A 23399-nucleotide genomic window follows, 5' to 3' on the forward strand; every position below is an offset into this window, starting at 1 on the left:
CAGGAGATCTGCGAACCACCATGAGTCAGGGGCCTGACTTGGAAGACACTGGTTGAGCTGTTACCTAGTTCACTCAGAACTATGTTAGGCACATCTTTCGTTGTCAGTAAATATAGGGTACAATTTTTAATGGCTGAACGCCATTCCATTGTATCAATGTGCCATGAGTTTACCTAACCAATCATATTTTCAGACATTTCAGTCCTCTTCAGGTTTTAACTATTATAACCAACCTGTGCATTTTATTATTTTTTCAAGATAAATAATTAGGAGTGGAATTCCTAACAAAAGGATAATATTTTTAAAGCTTCTGGTATGCATTGCCAAATGCAAATACAATTTATCTTTACCTGGGAGTCCATCAATTGTGTAAGAATATCTGGGACTCCCACCCCCAACCCCCACCCCGTCCTTTTCAGGCGAGCTCGGTATTCTTTTCAGTTTTTGCCAATCTGACTCATTTGTTTTTTAATCTCATTTTATTTGGAATCGGGTTTAAGTGAAACTTCTTGAAGGGTACTTGGAGGGAAGAGGAAAATTTTGGAGAGCAAGCTGCCTCAAAGGAGAGGTGTGTGTGTGTGTGTGTGTGTGTGTATGAGACAGAGAGAAAGAGAATCAGGTGGGAGAGGTCCCACGACCAAACTGCAAGAAGGCTGAGGACACTTCTGCTGTCCGCCCTGCTTGGGAATCTTGAGTATGATCTGCTTCTGTCCACACCTCCCTGGCTTACTTCCAACTCTGCAGCAAGGGTCTGGGGTCGGGGAGTCTGGCCATCCGCCCTGGTGGGCCAGCTCTGGATGGAACTCGGACTCAGACCATCTGTGGCCTCTGAATTTGGGGGAGAAGCCATCTGTGAAGGAGCACCCAGAGCCAGGGCACAGCCCGCCTCTTGTCTGAGGGGGGTCAGCTGAAGGAGAAAGGCCGCTCACCTGGGAACCTGGCACGCACGTCCGGGAACCGGGCGACGCTCCTGCCCCCCCAGACGTGAGCCAGGGTTGCGGTGCCCTCCAAGTGTACAGACTGGGATTTTATCTGTATCACATGATGATGGCTCAGGTTTTCTTTTTCCCTCTTTGTTGCTTTTAATACATAAAATGAGCATATGTTTATTTAAAACAGCTTTCAAACTTAAACAAATAATGACAGACTGTTCAAACAGACTTCGGAAATCGCCCTAATCAGGATGTTTGAAAAAGCAAGAAGACGCTCTATGAAAGGAGCTTTTAGGACCTCCAGTCCCGAAACAACAGGGTCTGCTTTGCACTTTGCAGTTGTGGATGGGCAAGGCCTGGGGGCCGGATTCAGTCTTGGGGTGGGGGGTCAAATGATGCCCCTGAGCTCTACCACCTGATCTAGTAATTTCTGAGGAAGTAGAGATGGGCAGTGTGTTATCGATTCCCGTCTTTGACCAGAACATGTCACATGTATATTTGTACATTTTAACTCATAACTTCTATAGCAATGACCAGGCATCTTCAGAACCAAAAGCGGACTCCTTCAGGGGAGCTCCTGTGAAAGAGCAAACTAAGTAGGCCCTCTGGAGGGCAGGGCAGGTGTAGGAGGGATGGAGCAGATTTGCAAGAGGGCAGACCAGCGGAAAAAGTTAATACATGCACTAGTTCACGTTCAAGGCCAAGTTTACAAAGGGCTTTGAGTCGCTTGTGTTAATCTTCACAGCAGCCAATTTTATAGGTGAAATACATGAGGCTCGGGGTTGGATAATTCGTTTAAGATCAGAATGAATAAAATGTCAAAACTGGGATTTCACCCAGACCTCCTTCCCCAAGTCGAGAGCCGTCCCCAGACCCCTGGGCCTGTATCAGCAACTCTGTGCTCATTCTTTGGGTCAGGAGATGCTACTTTAGCTCATCTCACTCTAGAAATGATGTTTTTTCTTTATAGTGCACACCAGAAACGGCCCATTAGGTCCATCAGGAGCACAGTTATTTACGTGAGGGGATGGATGGTGGTCGGGAGAGGGAATCGTTCAGCCCCAGAGAGGTAGGGATATTTGGAGAGGCATTTCTTCTGGACCCTGGTATCGGTGTCGTGCCCCAGGCGACCAGGGAGAAAATGCCAGCCCCAGTTTGTCCCCGCTTCCCTCACTTTCTCAGGATGGCTCCATGGCCAGAAAGTTCAGATGGCAAGGGGCTGAGTCCGTTTCCCGTTCTGCCACGGAAAACCCCATTGGTACTAAAGGAAGGCAGGACCAGACCATCGACCCTCTCAGTGTCGAGCCACGTTGCATACGGCACAGGGCTTGGGTCCTAAAGGGTTCCGGGCATGGGCTGCTGTGGGATGTTCCGGCCTGCCCATCCCTCGGAGAGAGCAGCCTGGAACGGTGGGCTATTAGCTGTTTGCAGCTGTGTCTGTGGGATCCTGGGATGCACTTTACAAGAAGCAGAGTTTCTCCTGCTCATAAATCTGTCCTGACCCCTTCCTGCCCCATTTATCCCTGATTATATATAGGGAAGGTATGTTCCTTGACAAGCAATCCGGACTGTTACCTCAGCTTTGTGCTGAGAACACTACACACATATTTCATTTCTGTCTATTGCCTTGCTTTCCTAAGGCTCAAATTTAGAAAATGTCAACAATAGATTAAAAAAAGAAGAAACCACTTGCGCCCTCTCCTGGTAAAGGTTAATGTAGTGCGTCTGCAAGCCCAGGGCACCCACTTGCTGGGGAGCAGTTACTTGTCCAGGCTAACTCACTCATCTTGTGTTAATCTGAGCAAAGCCCTTGACACATGAGATGGACCATTAGGTTTTCTGTGGTCCGTGATCAGACCTTTCTCCTAAACCTTTCTTCACACGGTTTCTCAGCCTCAGCTCTTTCGGCACTTTGGGCTGGGGACTATCCTGTGCGCTGTGGAATATTGAACGGTGTCCCTGGCCTCTACCCATTACAGGCCAGCAGTACCCCTACCAAAAATGTTTCCAGACATTGCCAAGTGTCCCTGGGGCCAGGATTACCCCCAGTGAGAACCACTGCCCTAAACCCTTGTCTGACTTTTGTACAAAGTGTCACCGCTCAAGGGCAACCAGTGTGAGGGAGTGAGAATACCTCATCACAAACCTTTTGTGACAGTCAGGAGCAATTTTGATGACTGATCAGCTGGGTTCATTTCTAGGAATTTGTCCCCAGAAAGCAACTTAGCACGTGGACAGGAATTCATGCACAAAAATGTATCATAATATTATTTATGACAGCAAAAGTTTCAAAAAGATAAAGATTCAGTTAAATCGAGGACAGAATATATGAAATGGAATACTAGACAGTCATGAAAATCATTGTGTAGATCTATATTTAATAGCATAACAAGTTCCCCTAATGATGCCTTGAACTCTCACCTTCAAGACGACTCCTGAGATTCCCAGAGGTTGTTACATATAGAAGGAATCATTTCAAACAGGCAGAGTAAGCATCTGGTGAAGCATTAGACCAAAGACAGAACTCAAACCAATGACTGAATTCAGAAACCTTTAAGCACCAATTGAACAGGCACTTAATAAGCGCCTACATGTACCAAAACCACGAACAGCACAGGAGAGACAAAGCTGATCCCTGGTCCCTCCGTGCAGCACTTGCCTTAAACAGAAAAAAACACTGGCCATTCTCAGAACCACCTCCACACAACAGTGCTACAGATGTGGGTGTGTTAACGTCTCGTGGGCTCTGACGCCACGTTGTTGGGAGTGATGTGGAAACATGTCTTGTTCTCTGCATGTCTGAATAAATCATACCAAGCAAAAAGAATTTCATTTACTGGTTTATATATTCAGATATACATAGAGAGTTGTCCATCTACTCATTGGACCCAACAAATGTCCCCCAACAAATCTAAGAAACGAGCAATCAGTCCAGTCCAATTCAATCCAGTCTGAAACAATCCAAAGAACTTGGCCATGACTCCCATTGTAACCCCGCAGACCTGACTTCGAGGCAGCAATAGGAAAGGATGAGAGGAGCCATCTTCCTTCCTCGGGTCCCTGTGTGTCCAGTGACACGGAACTGACCATAAGTGACCACGTGCTTTGTGAAGTTCACAACTTGAGTTAAATGCAGGATTGTGGTCATCCAGCCTGGCCATTCCCGGAAGAGACCCCGAGACAACTTTTTTACCCAGGGAGAACCCTGTTGTTGACTTTCAGAGGCTAGGCATGCCACCAGGGGAGGCCACCCTGCTTGTGTGCACCGTACCAGCATCCTGGACCGACCAAGCACTCACAGAGCTGCTGTGAGCCATGGGAGGGCATCAGCGACTGAAGAACACTGGTTTGGAGCTGGGTTCGAACCCTGGCACTGCCATTGAAAAAACCTCTGTTTTTCCCCCCCAGGTTCCCCCCCTCTACAGAACTGAAGCAAATAAAATGACTCCATAATATTGGTATGAAGAATAAATAAAATAATGCACTTGAGGCATTTATTACAAGTGCCTGGCATATAACAAGCATTCCATAAAGGAGCTTACCTGTACCTACTGTTTCTTATTATTTTTAGGAATGGCCATGCTAGCTAAAATTGCAAAGCCTAGCCTCCAGTAGTTTCTAGCTGCCTTTGCTGTTTTATTTTTCTCCTTAGCACTTAGCACTCTCTCGCACACTCTATGATACATTTATTTTGTTTACCATCTATGGCCCGCAACCAGATAAAAGCCCGGTGAAGTAGGAACTTTTAGTCTACTTCCCTCACTGCTGTGTTTTGTCTCTGCGGTACCTGGCCCATCAATAGGATCTCGACAAATACTTCTTGAATGAGAGTTAAAAAAAAAAAAAGTAGGTCCAAATCACTGCCCCAGAAGAGCGTTTTACTTTTCCCCATACTGGGCAGAAGACGCCCGGGTCCTCGGGCTGGATGCGACACTCCCCGTAGGCTGGCATCCTGTGCTCTCTCTCTAATTCTCTTTCTTTTTCTCCCCCTCTCTCCCCTCCCCCGCAGGATGCCTTTGTGGAGCTGTATGGCCCCAGCATGCAGCCTCTGTTTGACTTCTCCTGGCTGTCTCTGAAGGCCCTTCTCAGTCTGGCCCTGGTGGGAGCTTGCATCACCCTGGGTGCCTACCTGGGCCACAAGTGAAGTCAGTAGGCCTGCCACAAACAAATATGCAAAAGGTTCACTAAAGCAGTAGAAATATATGCATCGCCAGTGATGATGTACCATGAAATGAAGCTGTGGTCTCTTAAACACAAAACACGAAACGAAACAAAAACAGCTTTTGGGCTCAGTGTCGAATCAGCTATTTACTGCCAAAGGGAAATACCGTTTATTTTTTACATTATCAAGAAAAAAAAAAAAGATTTATTTATTTAAGACAGTCCCATCGAACCTCCTGTCTTTGGAAACCCTGCCACTAATTGCCAAGCCTACCTGTGCAGCTCCACCTGGATCTCCTGTGCCTATAAACACGGATTTGTTTTCCATGTTGTTGGCTGGACTGACCATCTGAAGAGCAAACAAACTGACTGACAAAGGACTGGACTGTTCCAGAAGCCAGGTGTCTGGCTGCTGGAGGTTAGGAAGAAGGTGTTCATTTTCCTTGCCTTTTTTTTTTTTTTTTTTTGCCCTGGGGGCTGCAATCTGAAGAGAGGGAAGGTGCTCGGTCGGAAGTCCACCCTTCCCTGGCCTGAAGAGCAGACACTTAGCATTTGGCTCACATGGTACATACCCGGTTGGAAGAAAGAAGAAAAAACCAAACCTGGGAAACTTCAGATGGACTTGGTGTCCACCAAGACTTCCACACCGAAGGACAGTGATGGGGAAAATGCCGTGAAACCATAGGAAAGTATTTTTTTAAGCTACCAATTGTGCCGAGAAGCATTCTAGCAATTTATCCAGTAGCATCCAGTACCTTAAAGCCCTGATGTGTATAATCAGACATTTTGGACACACTCTCCCCCAGATACTGGCTCTGTGTGTGAAACAGAATCCTCCAGAACGCGAGGAAGTGAACGTTTTGGTGACTTATCCAGAAGCATCAGGCCGCCACAAGTGCCTGCGTTTCCCTAGGAGGCCACGGTCTGGAGGCCCGCCTTGCCCCAGCTCGGAGGCCTGGTCCTGGCGACGGAGCCTGGGCACCCGCCGGCCTGCTCGGAGGGCTGCCAACAGAGCAGTGTGGCCCCCGAGCGTCTGGAAGCTGACCGAGCTCAGAAGGCCCCGTCGAGAAAGAACAGCCGTGGCCCTGGGCCCCCCGCTCGGGCCCTTTGCCTCGTGGAGCGGGGGACCTGGAAGCCAAGGCTCCTAAGACGTTGATCACTGTGGAGGGAAGGCGGCAGAGGCACCGCGCCTTTCCCTGCAGAGGGAGGTGGCGTCGGCGCCACCGGGAGGAAACCGAGGGAAGGACACGCGCGCAGCCTGGTTGCCGTGTGGCCGCGGCCCATGCGTGCTGGCTGCGCGGTCGGAAGCGAGGCTTGACATGACTTTTGGGGAAAGTCGGAAATCCTAAAGGAAGCGTTGAAATGAGGTGTCATGGATTAACTGACCTGTGTCTCTGGAATTATGATGTAAAACATTACCTTGTCATTGTAGTTTGGGATTTTTTTGGGGGGGGGGGCCCTGGGGGGGGGGGGAGGGAGGGGGGGAAGAGTTCCAGGTGTGGAATGTGGGAATTATCTGTACATCCTGGGGCATTAAAAAAGAAAAGCAAAAAAAAAAAAGTCAGTGGTGGAAACTCTAGAGAAGTAGTAAAGAAGTGAAATCTCCAGCGAATAAACTAGAAAATATTTTTTTCAAGTTTGGAGTCAGCTTTGAGACATTCATGGAATAACTGTGGCATTATTGCATTATATACCATTTATCTGTATTAACTTTGGAATGTACTATGTTCAATGTTTAATGCTGTGGTTGATCTTTTGAAAGCTGCTTTAAGAGAAAAAGATACATGCATCTCAGCATTTTTTTTTTTTTTAAGTTGTATTTAGTTATGGCCTCTACACTCTTCGTTAGCAAAAATTATCATTTTTCTATTTGGGATTTTTGTCTCAACTGTTTAAAAGCATTTCTGAGAAGGTGAGAGAAGCCCCGGGTCTCAGCGACCCGAAAACCCTGGAGCATGTTGGCCACTGGGGAGCTTTGCTTCAACCAACTTATGTGCATTTCCATGTCAACAAAATTGTTTATTGTGAAGGATGTATCTGTTGTCCCTTTGACCTTGTTCCTTGAAGGTTTACTAGTCCCTGGGCAAATCAGGATCTAACACATTATTTAGGATGACATACATGTTTGGTTAAACCCATGAGATTCATTCAGTTGAAAATCCAGACGGGAAATGACCAGGGGATTAAATACTGGCCATGACGGTTTGACCTTCAGAGGGTTGCTTTATGTGGTCTGTTTTGACAGAGACCCTTCTAGAGCACTCCTGCCCTCCTTCCACAGGGCCCTTTCCTTGGCTGTCCTTCAGATTCTTCCTGAAATGCAGTGGGGCCTGTGCCCCACCCTGAGAAAGCAGGAAACCGTGGTATGAAGCCAGACCTCCCTGGCAGGCCTCAGGGAATCGAATGATCAGACCTTTGAATGATTCTAATTTTTAAGCGAAATACTATTTTATGAAAGGTTTACATTGTCAAAAGCGATGAGTATGGCATATCAAGTCCTGTGCTGCTATCCTACCAAGATCATTTTAGTGGAGTCAGTTTGCAGTACACTCCAAGTGGCAAAATCCTCCAAGCTGCTTTAGAAGTAACAATGAAGAACACAGACATTTTTAATATAAAGCCTGTTCGTCTTTTTGTTGTTGTTTTTGTTTGTATTGTTCAAAGGCAGAGTATTCTAAAAATGTATATATATAAAAAAAGGTCAAGGGGGATAACTTCTGGCTGGTTTTCTTTTGCTGTGAGGTATTGTTCTCTGGTGTTAATGGTAAATGTGCCTGGCTGCCTAACCCCCCAAAACTGTACAGTATGGTGGCTTCACTTGCTCTAAGAGTAGTTGATGTTGCATTTTTCTTGTTCTAAAAAACATGTTAGAAGCAATGAACGTATATAAAAGCCTCAACTAGTCCTTTTTTCCTCCTTTCTTTAAATGTGTCAGTTACTTTGCTGTCAGACAACAGAGAAGCATTCCTACCAATTTTGTGTTGAGAAAGGATTCACACCTGCATTACTCTCAACATGGTGGATATGTGGGCCAAGGTCAGGGTTAAATAGAACACATACATTTTCCAAATTGGGGTCAAGGGCTCTAAAAGGAGCCAAAGGAGCAAAGGACCCAGGAGCCACCGCGGTCCGCCCAAGCTCTCACGGCAGGTTGAATGACAAATGACACGCTCCACAGGACACAGTTCATCTCTGAGTTTGCAGGCTGAAAATTCTTGTAAGTTTAAGATTTGAAGTAAAGTCACATTTCAAATTAAGGAAGCACTTTGCTATAGTTCAAGCAAACAAAACAAAACACACCCCCAACATCCTCTGCCCCAACCTACTTACCTCTGCATATTCAGATATGACCTTCCATTCAGATGTGACATGTGTTTCATTAGTAACTGTTTATTGTTTCTCATCCGAGGACCCAGGCCTGGCCCAATATGGGAAATTAAGATAAATCAAGAGGAGTTATAATAATCAGGATTAAACGTAAATAAGTAGTCTACTCTACAATTAAACTTAGGCTAAAATGACTAATTTATAAATGTGAACTTCAGTGCTAATTTCAATTGTACTTTTAGGGCAGGGGCTGTTTTTATACTTTCTTATCACTTATAGTTAGTAATGTACACCTACTCTATCAGAAAAAAACAGGAAGGCCTTGAAATATAAGCCTGTCTAAGGAAATTAGGGAGTCCATTGAAATTCTATTCTGATCTTATTCTGTGGTGTCTTTTGCAGTCCAGACAAATGTGGTTACACACTTTTTAAGAAATACAATTCTACATTGTCAGGCTTATGAAGGTTCCAATCAGATCTTTATTGTTATTCAATTTGGATCTTTCAGGGATTTTTTTTTTTTTTAATTATTATGGGACAAAGGACATTTGTTGCTGGGATGGGAGGGAAGAAGAATTTTCAGAGGAGCAAAACATTCCCAAGACTGAATCAGGAGGTTTTCAGAATAGCCAGGACTGTGGGGTATGAAATGGAAGCAAGCGGGACGTTTACAAGGGTCAGTGTGATGCCTCTGTGAAGGACCTTCTGCAATAAATGAGAAATATCTTTAAGCTCTGCAGTATGCGTAGATACTAGAGACATCAGAATGTCAAAGTCCAGCTCTTTTTTTTTAAAGCTGTCTTTATTTTATTTTATTTTTTTTAAGAGAGGGGGAGAGAAAGAGAGAATCTTAAGCAGGCTCCGTGCCCAGCCCAGAGCCTGATGCAGGGCTCAATCTCAGGACCCTGAGATCATGACGTGAGCTGAAATCAAGAGTTGGACGCTTAATCAACTGAGCCAGCCAGGCGCCCCCAGCTCTCTTTTAAACATTTACCATCAATGGTATGTATTTTAAGCCTGGATATGTCTAATGGCTATTTACACAATAAATTTTGCAGTTTTAACCAACAGGAGACTTAATAAAGACTTCTGGTTGGTAGGGACATCTGTTTCTAAATATTTATTATGCAGAATACAGAAAAAAAATGTGTGAAACTGAATTAGGTAAGTGGTAATACAAGTCCCTTATCCTTACCCAAAGAATCACTCTGTTCATGACTGTGCTCTTAGGACAGACTTCGGACAACTATGAAATATGCATATCACTGGGCAAGAAGAAAACCAGTGGAGTATGAATGGTATTGTACCTATTCATAAGGACAACCCCAGAAAAATAAAGCCAGTATCCTATTGATGACAAGGTTGTTCACTATACCAGATGTTCTTAGGTGAAAACACTGCTCAGAGCTTGCATCCATTAGAACAAAAAGCAAGAATAGACTCAATGGTGACTCTAGCTTTCTTGTAATAGGTAATTTCTATTTATCTTGACGGGGGGAAGTGGAAGGGAATAATCCAGCACCATTCATTCCCAGTAAGAGGTGCATTTCCATTAAAATTATTTTTTATATTTAATAATTATCAAAATTTGTAACATATTTGTACATCTTTAACAATTGGGAAATAAGGATGCCTGGGTGGCTCAGTCAGTTAAGTATCTGCCTTCAGCTCAGGTCATGATCTCAGGGTCCTGGGATCGAGTCCCACATCAGGCTTTCTGCTCAGTGGGAGTCTGCTTCTCCCTCTCTCTCTCTGTGCTCTCCCTCTCTCTCTCAAATAAATAAATAAAATCTTTAAAAAAGCCAAGTGGGTAATAATAATAATTGTCATAATTACTCAACCCAGGAACAAAAAAGTACATCATAGACTTACTTTGGTGGTAGAAAATTATGAGCAGTTAATTAATTTTAAGCTTTTAGTTTTAAGAAGTATCAGCTTGTGGGAACACCTGGGTGGCTTAGTCAGTTAAGCATCTGACTCTTAATTTCAGCTCAGGTCATGATCTCACGGTCATGAGATTAAGGCCTGTGTCAGGCTCTGTGCTGGGCATGGAAACTGCTGAAGATTCTCTTTCCTTTCCCCTCTGCCCCTCTTCTCTCTCTTTCTCTTCCTCCCTCTCTCTAAAAAAAAAAGAAAAAAAGAAATATCACATTAGGATAAAATGGAGGGTAGAAATATGAATTTTGGAGAGAAAAGGAACAATGTAAAATTTCCAGGTGTCAAAAAAATAACTTGTCCCTGTATTTTTTCATGTAGATGATGGCTGAGTATCAAATCATTACGGTATTTAGATTCCAATTCTCTAAATAAATTTATTTTTAAATGTCAACTGTTAAAATAACTTTTCAGACAAGCTTGTTGTAAATATTTGTCAAAATTCTATTTCAAATTGGCTTCAGGGGGCGCCTGGGTGGTTCAGTGGGTTAAGTGTCTGCCTTTGGCTCAGGTCATGGTCCCAGGGTCCTGGGATCGAGCCCCGCATCGGGCTCCCTGCTCTGCGGGAAGCCTGCTTCTCCCATTCCCGCTCCCCCTGCTTGTGTTCCCTCTCTCACTATGTCTCTGTCAAATAAATAAATAAAATCTTTAAAAAAAGAAAAAGTTCTTATTAAAAAAAAAAATTGGCTTCAAATCAGGGATTCTCTCTTGGAAGAGACCCCTAAAGCAAGAAATGTGCCATAACCAAAAAGCCAAAGTCTGATTGACCTGTTTTAAGTAGCTGAGTGGGGAACCCTAACTTCTCAGGATTTCATAATCCCATTAAAGTCTATCTGGAAATTACTCAAGCATTTTATCAAGAATCAGAATTACTTCGCAGAAGGGGTTGTACATTTCATCATACAAAAATGTTCTGCCATAGACCTTTTGGGGACAGTTTTCTTTCTCATACTATTAACAACGCATTGGAAATTAAATTCTTTGCAACTGTTTACATTTAAATTTTTAAAATTAAATGTCAACTTAAACATGTATGAGGGTGGAACTTGTCTTTAAAAAACTTCATTTAGTGGCACACCAGCAACTTGTCAGAAGACACCTCTCAGCACATCCTCTGGACTCTGCTGAGAGCTCCCTAGAGGAAACGGGGTGGGGAGAGAAGCAGAAGATACACTCCCTCCCTCCAGGACCCGGTAGGGTCTTTGTATTGAAGTAAATCTTTCTGTCAGCACCAAGGAAGTAGGTAAATGGATAATAATAATCGCAATCAGTACTCATTCCAGGAACAAAAAAATAATAACAATAAAGCCTTAAGGTCACAAAAGCTCATTTAAATGCACTGGCTTACTTTTGTTGTAAAAAAGCGTAAGAGGCTAATCAATTTTAAATATATTCTTTTCGTTGCAAATTTATGTTAAAATTCCTTTTGGGGGGGGGGAGTTTGTTTTGCATTTAAAAACCCTGCAGTCTCATTGCCCACCTCCCCCTACTTACTTCTCTGTCTGTGTGTTCTTGGTTGCATGCTCCTCTACCATCCTTAATTCATGCTGCTGAAAGATCTGAGCCCACATCCAGAATGAAAGGCATGCCCCAAAGCAATCAGGCCCTGTTCTTTTCCTCTTTCTTTTCTTACCCCCTAGAGAAGAACTCTCTGAGTTGCCTTTAATTACAGCCTCCTTTTGGGGTCTCCCATAGTTCATCCCTGGACCCAGAGTGAGAATCTCTGAGAGGGCGTGTCAAAAACTCTGAAGAGCCTGAGATTTATTTTTTCCCTACTTGAAAGCCAGCAAGTTCGCCTGCCACCATTTAATGGATGCTGGTTGAAAACATGAGATTCCTGAGTCAGAGACAAAGGACAGAGTATTATTCACAGCCTTCGCGGTAGCCAAAATAATCAGCATTTTTTGAGCTTGGTCCCCAAGCCCCAATTCCCACAAGACTCTGTGAAAAGGACCAGAAGACATCTGCACACATAGTAGATTGTGATACAGGAGAGGAACTCTGAGTTTAGGAATTTAGGCAACTCAAATAATTTACAATGAGCAGTAAGCACATCTGCCCTTTGCTCTGGAAGAAGGCACGGTGTCTGTCTTTGCTATACAGACAGCCTCGGGAAGTCTGGAAGGAAGAGCGTTCAGTGCCTTGCTTGCAACATGAGCAGAAACATGAGAAACCCATGGTGAATCGTCTCCCAGCCGCAACACGGAAGAAGTCTACCCTTGCTGCAGGTCAGGCCCCTGAATGCAAATACAGCAAAATATACCTATGTCTGCATGGACACGCTCCATGTATCGTGACCTCCCTTTAGTAAGATTACACCAAATATGATCATGGTTCCTTAGCTAGGAGCTGACTTGATGCTGCTGATCATCAAAGATAACCTTGAATCTCTCTTTTCAGCTACCTGCTGTCCATGGTCAACTGGATATTTACCATCACCTCAAAACAACCAAATCTAATTTACAATTTAGTCCCAAGACTAGGTCTTTCCCTAGCTTCTCCTTTGCTATCAGTGGTATTATCATTTCCCAGTTTTCCACACTAAGCACCTTGGCACATCATTCCCACTCAATGCTCTTTGGACGGGTTGATTAATGGATCCAGGCATCCAACAAATATTTGTGGAGCTCCACTCGAGGCACCGGTGCAGGGCCGGGCTCTAGGCTTTAGGAATGATTAAGATCCAGTCTTTAGCCTCAGGGAATCTCATTCTCATGTTTTGCCTATTTTTTTTTCTTTTTAAAAATATTTATCAAGTCCCATTTAATAGGCCTGTTGTTTTCTGGATGCATCTTTAGCATCGGTCAGGAGTAACTTGCTATTTACATGACTACATGTTGTCTTTCAAAATGGATTGTTAGGGGCGGGTTCCCACAGACAAACAATAAGCATTTCTCTTTTTCTAGCCAAGCCTTGGATCTTTCTCTGAAACAACTGGCTTCCATGCTTATGTAGCTATGGATTTTTCTCTGCATTCTTTCTGTGTTTTTCCAAAGTTTTGGGACCATTTAATCTCAGGCAGGCGGGCAAAGACTAAGTCAAACTTAGTGGAAAGTAGACCCAGACTGGCTTTGATCTTCCCTCCCAAGGGAAACATCACCTTCTATATCCATGTGGAACTCCTCAGCTGGGGAGGAAAAGAAAGAAAAGGAGGAATAAAATATTTATAGGAAAATTATTTCTCACAAGCAAGCAGTTGTTCTAAAAGCTTTTAGAAATGTAATTATTTTTCTTCTTCTTGGGCTTTTCTGTTTTTAATATGAAACACTTTCAAGTCCCCTGGTTCCATTTCCAGGAAGCAGTAATCCATTTTGCCTTGGGCGGGGTTTAGGAAAGAACTAGGTTGCAGAAATGAAAATGTTTCCTTTGAAATTGTCACATGGAACTCTTGCTGCTTCTTTAATGTCTTGCATAAGAAGGGCCCTGTTCCCGAGGGCACGGTGGACCAGCTGTCCTCTGGCCCTTTGCTGCAAGAGTCTCTGTCCTGTTTTACTCACAGCTGGACTCCTGGCCCCACTTACCCTCACCTACTAAGTGACTGTCTTATCCAAAGGGAAAACTTCTGGACCAGTGCTGTTCAGTAGGAATCAAATGCGAGCCACAGATGTGATTTTTCATTTTCTAGTAATGACATTAAAAATTAAAATAATACATGAAATTAATTTTAATAATATATTCTATTTAACGCAATATATCATGTCAACCTCTAATCCATACAAAAACTATTGAGGTCATTTCCATTCTTTTTTTATATGCAGTCTCTGAAATCCAGACTTATCTAAAAGAGTTCTTGGTTTTGAAACATTTGCTGTCAGTTAAAAGGGGAAACTAGATTGCACTGTATTCGATGAAAGTATTGCAAGCCCTGCTGGTGAGCTTTGAATGCTTGGTGTCTGGGCCTGAATTCTGGCTTACTAAAAGCATAAGCTCGGGTAAAGCATTCTGCCTCTTTGAGTCTTAAGTTTCTCCTCCACTCAGCAGGGTGTATCCTTTGTTCTACCATGTCCTACCAGCCTCCTGGGACAGTGGGGAAGGGAGATCAAAATGGTGGACGTGAGCGGTAGTGATGGCATGTGAAATGGAAAATAACTATTTATTATTCCAAACCATTAAAAGCTATGCAGCCACAGAAAACAATAAACCCCCAATATCTACAAAGACAGAGTAGCCATTTAAATAAAAAACTGGAAAAAAAATTTAAGAAACTGAGTCAAAGAAGCAAATTCCTGTAATTAACCCCAGTGTCAACAATTTTCTTAATCATTACCAAACCTTGACTTTTCATTTTTATTTACACAAACACACACAGACACACACACACACACACGATGATAAATGATCCCCAGGATAATAATCAACTCTGTCCTTGGACCCAGATACACATCCTGAGAATCCATCTTGATAATGCCTAGCTATAAACTTAGTAACAATCTTGACAATGATACTGCAGAGAACATTGCACATGGACCTTATTTTTAAAGACCAACAATTTGAGGGGTCTATAGAGAGTTCCTGCAGTATCTCTACCCCATAACCATTACCTGGATATTTCCTTGCCCTGATAGCTTTTAGATTAGTAACATTAGCTTCTAACATTCCCTATGACACCACTTAAAACCTACCTTCTCATTGTTTTCTTTAAAATGAGAGCTGTGTGCAAGGGGACTGGGAAAATATGTTGTCTTCATTCCTAAATTGTTCTCTCCCAAGTGTTACTTAAAAATAAAATTCCAATTTTGGACTTTTCCCATTTCCCTTCACTAATTACTTCTTTTCTATTCCACCCAATGGTACCATAACTAATTCAAGTTCAAACAGAACTTAGTCACTCTTTCATCACACCTACCTCCTACTCCTGGAGAAGCCGTGTATAGTCCACAAAGACAGAAACCGAGAAGGGTCTTGGGCTTCATGAGGCCACAGTTGTCACGCTGAGCCAACCACACGTGACCAGTTTGCCCTTGTCCGGGAGCATAGAGCGTGTTCTCACCCGAAAATCCACACTTGCCAGTCATATGATGTGTGGAGATAAACAAAGACCAACCAAATGAGAACAAGCAAAGGCTATTTATTCAGAACCCACTATATATAGCAAGGAAGTCAGCCATCATCACTTGCATTTGGCAGAGACTCAAAGGCAGGCAGAGGGAAAGCTTTACAGTGAAAAAAAGGAAGGCTTTGGGTATGCCCCTGTTGGAGGCTGTTGGCATGGGGAAGCCATAGGAGGGCCAGCTAGAAGTGAGCATTCTGTGTGATCATTTGGGGAGCATATTTGGCTTTCTCTGGCCCGTCCTAAGTTGGAGGTGGGGTCAAAGATCAGGGAAGCTGACAGTTACTAATCAGGTCCTTGCCACCTGGGGCCAATTGTTTGGAGGTTATTGTTTCCTGGATTGTTACTACAGACAGAAGTCTGACTTCCTACAGCATGATATATAGAGAACAAGCCAACTTTCTGGTCTGGTTACTCTATGGGCTGGTTCCCTGGGCTGGTTGCTGTAGATTGGGGGTCAAAGTTCAATGTTTATATGTGGTCTGGCCATTGTCCATTCAGATATTCAGTCTCTTGATGCAAAACAAAGCATCTACGAGGGGACCAACACGAGTGATCAGGACATGATCAAATGAGGTTGCCAGAGTCATCCAACACCCAGGCAGCAGCCCAGCCATTTGTTAATGACGTCCTCTGAGTCCTTACCCTCTTCACAGCCACACAGCGTGGTGACATTTTCCAGTCTCCCCTGCCACCTCATCCAAAGAGTGTCTCCAGTGCACTTGTGGTCCCTTCCACACCACTGAGGACATGGCTGTGCGGGGCTGGAATGCAGGACTTCGGTCTGATGTCCGTGTGACAGCTTACCCAGAGGGGACCCTGGGGTTCCAAAGCTTTTTGAGGTAAAGGACTTACAAGTATCTCCTTGGGTTCAGCAATTCTAAAATGCCTTGCCATAGTTTCTTTGGAAGAGCTGTACCTACTTCCAACTGCCCCAAGTTGTCTTTAGGACAGTGTAGTGGATGGGATTTAAGATAGACTTGGCGGGCGCCTGGGTGGCTCAGTCAAGTGTCTGCCTTCGGCTCAGGTCATGATCTCGGGGTCCTGGGATCGAGCCCCGTATCGGGCTCCCTGCTCAGCAGGGAGTCTGCTTCTCCCTCTCCCTCTGCTGCTCCCCACTGCCCGCTAGTGCTCTCTCTCGCTCTCTGTCTGTCTCTCAAATAAATAAATAAAATCTTTAAAAAAAAAGATAAGATAGGGCGCCTGGGTGGCTCAGATGGTTAAGCGTCTGCCTTCGGCTCAGGTCATGATCCCAGCGTCCTGGGATCGAGTCCCGCATCGGGCTCCCTGCTCCTTGGGAGCCTGCTTCTCCCTCTGCCTCTCTCGCTCTCTCTGTCTCTCGTGAATAAATAAATAAAATCCTTAAAAAAAAAAAAAAAAGATAAGATAGGCTGGGATCCAATCCTGGCTGTGATAATATAATTTTAAAAACTCATGAAAAAACCACCCAACATTTACTGGGTTGATACAAGTGCTTTAGATACACTGCCTCCTATGACGTGGGTACCATTAGTGTTGAATTTTATAGGTCCCACCGGGCAAAATCAAGGTGTCGTCAGAGCTGTGCTCCTTCTGGAGGCTCCGGGGAGACTCTGTTTCCCTCTCTTTCCCAGCTTCTAGAGGCACCCACGTCCCTGGGCTCATGGCCCCTCCCTCACCTCGCCCCAGCCTCTGCTTCCTTCAGCACCTCTCACTCTTGCTTTGGCGCTCCTGGGTCCCTTCCATAGAACCTGTGAGGACGGAGCCCACCCAGACGTCCAGGAGAGTCTCTGCATCTCAAGATCATCTGCAAAGTCCACTGTACTGTGTAAGGTGATGGCGTCACATTCTAATCCGGAGATTAGGATGGGCACATCTTTGGGGGGCCATTATTCAGCTTACCACAGTAGATAAACTGAGGCTCAGAGAGGTTAATTCATCTTCACAAAGCCTCGTAGCTCATGGTAGCGGAGCTCAGGTTTGAGTTTTCCACCTACATCAGACTTCCCTTTCTGAGTTCACTGGCAATGCCCTGGGGGCCAAACTCAGCACCTTGTCACATGTGCAAACCATGACCTTCCCCTCTGCACGTGCCCAGGCATGATGGCCCATCGCCACCAGCCAGAACAGTCAGCTTTTTGGCCATCCACACCTCTTGGTCCAGAAGCTCCAATGTCCAGGAAGACCATCGTCTGTGGGGACAAAGTCTAGCGGCCGGAGAGGCCCCTCCTTAAAGCTCAGCCTCTGTTTCCACAGCCACAGCCCAGCAGTTTGCTCTGGTTTCTGTTCCTCTTGCTTCCTGTGCATCCTCCGTGCACCACCTCACTTCCACTCTGACCCCCTTAAAGTTCTTCCCTAGCTCTGTCGTCTGAGCTGAGCACATGGGGATCACCCAGGGATAATGCCTACCTCTCTCCGTTTCCTCTTGGTAACAGGTCAGGGGTTAGGAAGAATCTCTGGTTTAGCCAATAATTATTTCCAAGAAATGCAGACACACCAGCCCCTGGCTAGTGAGGGCACCGTGGACCAGCGGCCCTGTTCTGGGCACCAGCACAGCCCCTCTCCAGGGTGAGTCCAGGCAGGAGGGGGGACTCACCTTGGGAGGAGGAAGATACTCTGGGCACTGCCACAAAGGCCTGACCTTCTGCCCCACCTTAACCCTCCCTCTTGACTATAAGAAAACTCAGGAAGCCCTTGCTCAGCCAAACAGGGCAGAATTACAAAAGATAGCAGAATACCGCTCTTGTGTGTGCTCGTTCTCAGACCTTCTGGGCTCTGGCCCTTACTTGCCAGACCTGTCGTATTGAATGGATACTCCATGCCCCGTGTGGTCTTCATGTCACTGTGCCAAGAGGGGATGCTCTGCTGCTTTCTTTTGTATTTCTTTATTGCATATGGATGGACAAGGGCTTGGAAGAATGAAAGGAGAGTTATTCTTTATAAAGAGGAAATTAATAAAGACCACAGTGAGCCCAGATTGTTTTATCTTCTCTCTATACCATGGTTCGTTCGACTGTTAGAATAATTGCAGATCAATTGCACTTAATTAATAACTTAAAACTACTGCCCAGAATTCCCTTTGACCTCCACTTGGGCCAAGGGTATACAAGGAAGCCTAGTGGGAAAGGTGGCTCTCACAGGAAGTTTCTGGGCCTCTCTTTTGGGGGAAATTTTTCAAGAGTCCCCGAGTCCTGAATTCCCGGTCTTTAATGCTCTGTGGCTCTTCGTATTTGTTTTCTGCAGCTGAGCAAGGCCTAAGCCCTCCTACCCGCGATGAATTCTGGCCCCCAGTGAGATCTTGCATGAAGCACCGTATAAATCCTGGATGCGGCTGAGTGAGGGAGACATTTATTGTCTGTCTTGGCTCTCAGGGGCTAAGTGTTTTCATGGCGACATGTGTAGTCAGCCTGTACTGTCCTCCCAGCCTGAGTCCGACCAATGCTAGGTCCTGTGACTCCAGTGCTCAGCTCACCTGGTGGTGATTGATTCCAGTTTCCTGTGATTGAGTCCCGTTTCCCAAGTGTCTTTAGGAGCATAAACAATTATTATGAGCACAATCCAGGATAAGGAAAAAATATAGCCAGTTTTCTCCAGAAATTATTCCAGTCTTCCTCTTTCTTTTGAAATTCACAGGTCACTAGAAACTGGAAAATAACTCAAACATGGTTGACTATACCATGTCGGGCATCCCCCAAAAGAATCAGTGTTTTTATACTTCAAGACCATTGTTATGCTAGATTATTTCACTTGCAAAAATCAAATATACATTCAATATAGATAATTGCTTTCAAAAATAAAGTTTAAGATAAAGGACATCTGAAAGGATTCCAAGACAGCCAAGAAATATGTTTTCATAAATCCCTGGCCATCCTTGGAAAGGTCATTTACCTTTATGGGTCTTATTTTCTTAAAATTCAACAAAAGTGAAGGTCTCGGCTGGGTAACATCCGAGACAGTGCAATTCAAAAGAACTTTCCACGATGATGGAAACGTTCTGCATGTGCGCCGCTGGATAGAGTCACCACCGTGAGCATTTGAAACGTGGCTAGTGTGGCAGAAGAACTCAATCTTAAAGTTAATGTTATTTAATTTAAATTTAAGTTGTCCCATGTGGCACGTGGCTCGTATTGGACAGGGCAGCTATCAGGAAAATTAAAAGGGAAGTCAAGGCTGATGTTCTAGGCCTTGGGTCTACAGTTAGCCTACTCCGACTATGGAGACCCATTCCTCTGCTCCAAGCATGCTCTCTACACTTGTAGCTGGCTGAGGGAGGGAAGAGTGTAGGGCCCAGGAAAGCACATGCCTGCCTTATGATCAGCAGGACCACTTCCAATTCCGAGGAGAGAGAGAGGGACCCGGTGAGCACTTCCAAATACAAGCCACTAGCGGCATGGCATCCGAGGAGAAAGAACAGAACAACGTCTTCTAGGATTCCTTTGGTCTTTCCTGGATGTCTTGGGTTTTTGGAGAGAAAGTGGGAACTTTGTCTAGTTGGGTAAGAGTGCTGGCTCCCTGCCACCAATCAATCAGAAAGCTTTTAAGATGGGAGTCTATGAAAAATGTATAAAATACACACCCCCGAAAATAAATCAAACACAGTGAAGTTTTCAGCTTAGAAGCACTCCTGAGGGCCGGAGACTAGGTTCTCACAACTTAAAAACTTCGTTAAGACCTCATTCCTTGTTGAGCTCAAATCCACCTCTCCTAAGGCATCAGTGAGGTCCATCAAGGTATTTCCCCTTTTTGGGGTGGGGGAGGATCTGAAATGTGGTACTTTTCTACCCTCCCCCAGAGCTCATTTACTCCCTGAAAGAAACAAAAGCAAGGGACACACTCATTTGTGCCATTGTGTTTGGTACAATCACTGGCCTTTAAATCGCTACATTAAAAACTGTTTCCAGGGCCCCATGGAGCTAGGCGATTATGTTTAATATAACCTTCTGGGTTTTGGTTTCATGCAGACCAACAAAGAATATGGAAACATGTAATTCCATACTGCCCAAAGTACTTCTGCAGCCTTGAATCTCAATTAAAATGTTTGTTTACTTATCTGCTAATCTCATTATTTTTCTAAATCCGCGCTCAGTGAACGAGAGTTCAGAACCTGAAGTTCAGCCATTTCTGCAATATGACTAAATTGGAAACCTGGAGAGAGTTCTATTCAGCTGGGGAGAGAAATACATAAACCCCCACATGAATGACTTGGAGTGTCCTTTAACTTTCCCGAACAGAAAGCCATTTGCTATGGAGAAGGTATGTGCACAAAGGAGTAACTTTTTAGAAATTTACCAGCGATTTTATCGTGGTAAATTGAGCCACGATCCCTATGAGAATACTTGCTATTATTGCTAGAAATGCATAGAGCCTGTATTTATTTTCAGAGGGGTTTGGTATCATTTTTATTAGTTGCTCTTCACGAAAAGCAAAACAGAAACCACCCCAAACCTCTGAGAGGTAGATCAGATTTTATCTGTCTCTCTCTTTTTTTTTTCTTTCCAAATGAGGAAACCACACAAAGTGTTTTGCCCTGGGGTCAGCTAGCCCATTGGTGGCTGGACTGGGGTTAGAAGTCCTGGTCCCTAGACTCCCAAGCTGCGAATCGTCCCTGGAGCTGATCCTCCCATCCCCAGTGGGGACACGCCTCGGGGTGCTGTGCAGGCCGGGAGCTATGCCAACAGACAGGTCCTCCTCCCTAAATAGTCCCCATTTCACCATGTCAAGTCCCCGAGGGCTGTGAACTACCTCACCTGGGAGACCTTCTCAAGTGGTTCTTTTGCTTCCTTTGTAACTAACACCACCTGGATGGAGTCCAAGATCCTTCCTGTTCTGAATTCTCTTCTATAGCAAATAAGTCACATTATTAGTTTTACTATGATCTGGCTGTAACCCCCATGCTGTTCTAAAGTCCCTGTTGGTTGTCTTTCCCCAAGGCAGGGTGTTATTCTGATAGAGCGTGGCTCTCTCCAGGTGTGGTGGAGGGCTGGGGAGAGCACTTCCCAGGCTTGGCACTGAATGGCTGAGCAGGGGCAAGGTCATCCCCATCCTCAGGAAGGCTAGAGGAGGGCCACTGTCCAGGGGAGCCCACTTCTGCTTGCAGGCCAGACACAGGGCAGCAAACGCATTGCCCCACAACTCCCCTCAGCGGCAGACTCAAGAGAAGAGATCCTGGCTTCTGGAAGAGGACAAAGCAAGATAACGAACACAAAACAAAGAAGTAAACTTCATAGGTCCGTGAAACGAGAGCCTAGGTTCTGCATCCATGTTTCCAAGTTAGCATACTACTCACATTTCCCATGGTTGCCCACTATAGTGTTTCCCAAAGAGTGTGCTGTGGAACACCAGCTCCAGGAGGCACATTTTAGAAATGGGGTCTCATTGTCAAGTCGGTGGGAGAAATACCACATATTACATTTCCCTCTTATAGAGTCACACTGGCATCAATCACTTGGGCATATCAAAAGCTATGAGAAGTTCCACAACAAGAACCCTTATTTTGCTCAACCCATCGCTCCAGAAAGTCAAGGTGGGGCAGATTCTCCTTTGAGTGGGACCTGGAGCTGCCCCTCCTGAGAGTTACATTTCTGCTCCTGGTGTTACCTCTTCAGGCATTCCCCTCTGCCCGAGGCCTCTTGCGCAGAGTTCAGTCTTGCACTGAGATGCCCTTCCCTTCATCCAGTCCTCCCTCTTGCCACCCCTCCACCTCAGTCAGGTCCACAATGCCCACTCCTAAGCCTTCTCCCTGCTCTCTAGCATCTTCCAGTAAACCTCCCCCAGCTCATTTGTTCTGTTTAGAACCCCTTTCTCCACATCCCACAGTGGCCAAGACCAACCAAGTCTCTCTATGGCTTCCTGCAGTAACACTAGAATCTTTTGCCTCCCTTCTGAGAGCTTCAACACTAACACTCAACCCCCCTCTCATCCACCCATTGGTCCCCACTCAACTCTTCTCTCTCAACCTCCGTCAGGTGGGTCCCATGAGAAGTGTGATTTAAGAACAAGAGTTTGAACACAAGAAACAGACTCTTAACTATAGAGAACAAACTGAGGAGTACCAGAGGGCTGGTGGGTGGGGGGAAGGGGGAAATAGGTGATGGGAATTAAGAAGCGCACTTGTCGGGGCATCTGGGTGGCTCAGTCATTAAGTGTCGTCTGCCTTCAGCTTGGGTCATGATCCCAGGGTCCTGGGATCGAGCCCTGCATCGGGCTCCTTGCTCAGCGGGAGGCCTGCTTCTCCCTCTCCCACTCCCCCTGCTTGTATTCCCTCTCTCACTGTGTCTCTCTCTGTCAAATAAATAAATAAAATATTTTTAAAAAAAGCGCACTTGTCATGATGAGTACCAGGTGATGTGTGGAAGCATTGAATCACTATACTATACACCTGAAACTAATATAATGCTGTATGTTAACTATACTGGAATTAAAATAAAATTTAAAAACTATACTGGAATTAAATTTTTAAAAAATTAAAAATCAAAATCAAAACTTCAAAAGCAGAAAAACCACAAAGGAACAAGGGTTTGGAGATATTTGTGAGTTTGAATTCTGTTTCTTTCCCCTATGGACCCTGTGGCCTACGCCTCTGAACATCAGCTTTCTCATCTGCAAAATGAACAGAATAATAAAGTCTCAGGGCTGTTGTAAGGGCGGGGGGAGATCACACATGCAAATGTGTGGCCTGGAACATGGGAAGCCCCAAAACTGTTAACCATTCTTCTGAGCCATATATCCCCTGCTAACCTTATTTCCAGCCTTGGGTTTATTCTGACAGACATACACACACTCACACACACAGACACATACATACCCCTTCTAGAAACCCTTCTCTCCCATCTCCATTACCTGGACTGTATCCATCCTTCTGGGCCCAACTCATTCTCACCTCTTGTATGAATCCTGCCCTGAAGACATGTATGCAGAAATCCCCTCTCCTGGGTTTCTCCCACATGCCTGGCCTGAGTTGTCCTCTAATGCTTCCAGACACATTCACCTGGTCCCCCAATAAGACTGCAAACTCT

The 23399-nt window shown here is 44.9% G+C and overlaps 1 protein-coding gene across 2 annotated transcripts in view; it reads left to right on the forward strand.

Moving 5' to 3' along the window:
• Positions 1 to 23399, forward strand: part of BCL2 (BCL2 apoptosis regulator) — a 233161-nt gene that overhangs the window by 161100 nt on the left and 48662 nt on the right. The window contains exon 3 of one of the 2 annotated variants that reach the window (XM_034995682.1): positions 4942 to 7997. The exons of the other annotated variant lie outside the window; for it this stretch is intronic. Coding sequence (XP_034851573.1) covers positions 4942 to 5076 — 135 coding nt within the window. The 3' untranslated portion in view covers positions 5077 to 7997. Of the gene's footprint in view, positions 1 to 4941; positions 7998 to 23399 lie in introns of those variants that run through there. 2 annotated transcript variants of the gene reach the window in all.

The sequence above is a fragment of the Mirounga leonina genome, unplaced genomic scaffold (genome assembly GCF_011800145.1).
Source record: "Mirounga leonina isolate KUSES-001 unplaced genomic scaffold, KU_Mleo_1.0 Mir_93, whole genome shotgun sequence".
NCBI classification, from domain to species: domain Eukaryota; kingdom Metazoa; phylum Chordata; class Mammalia; order Carnivora; family Phocidae; genus Mirounga; species Mirounga leonina.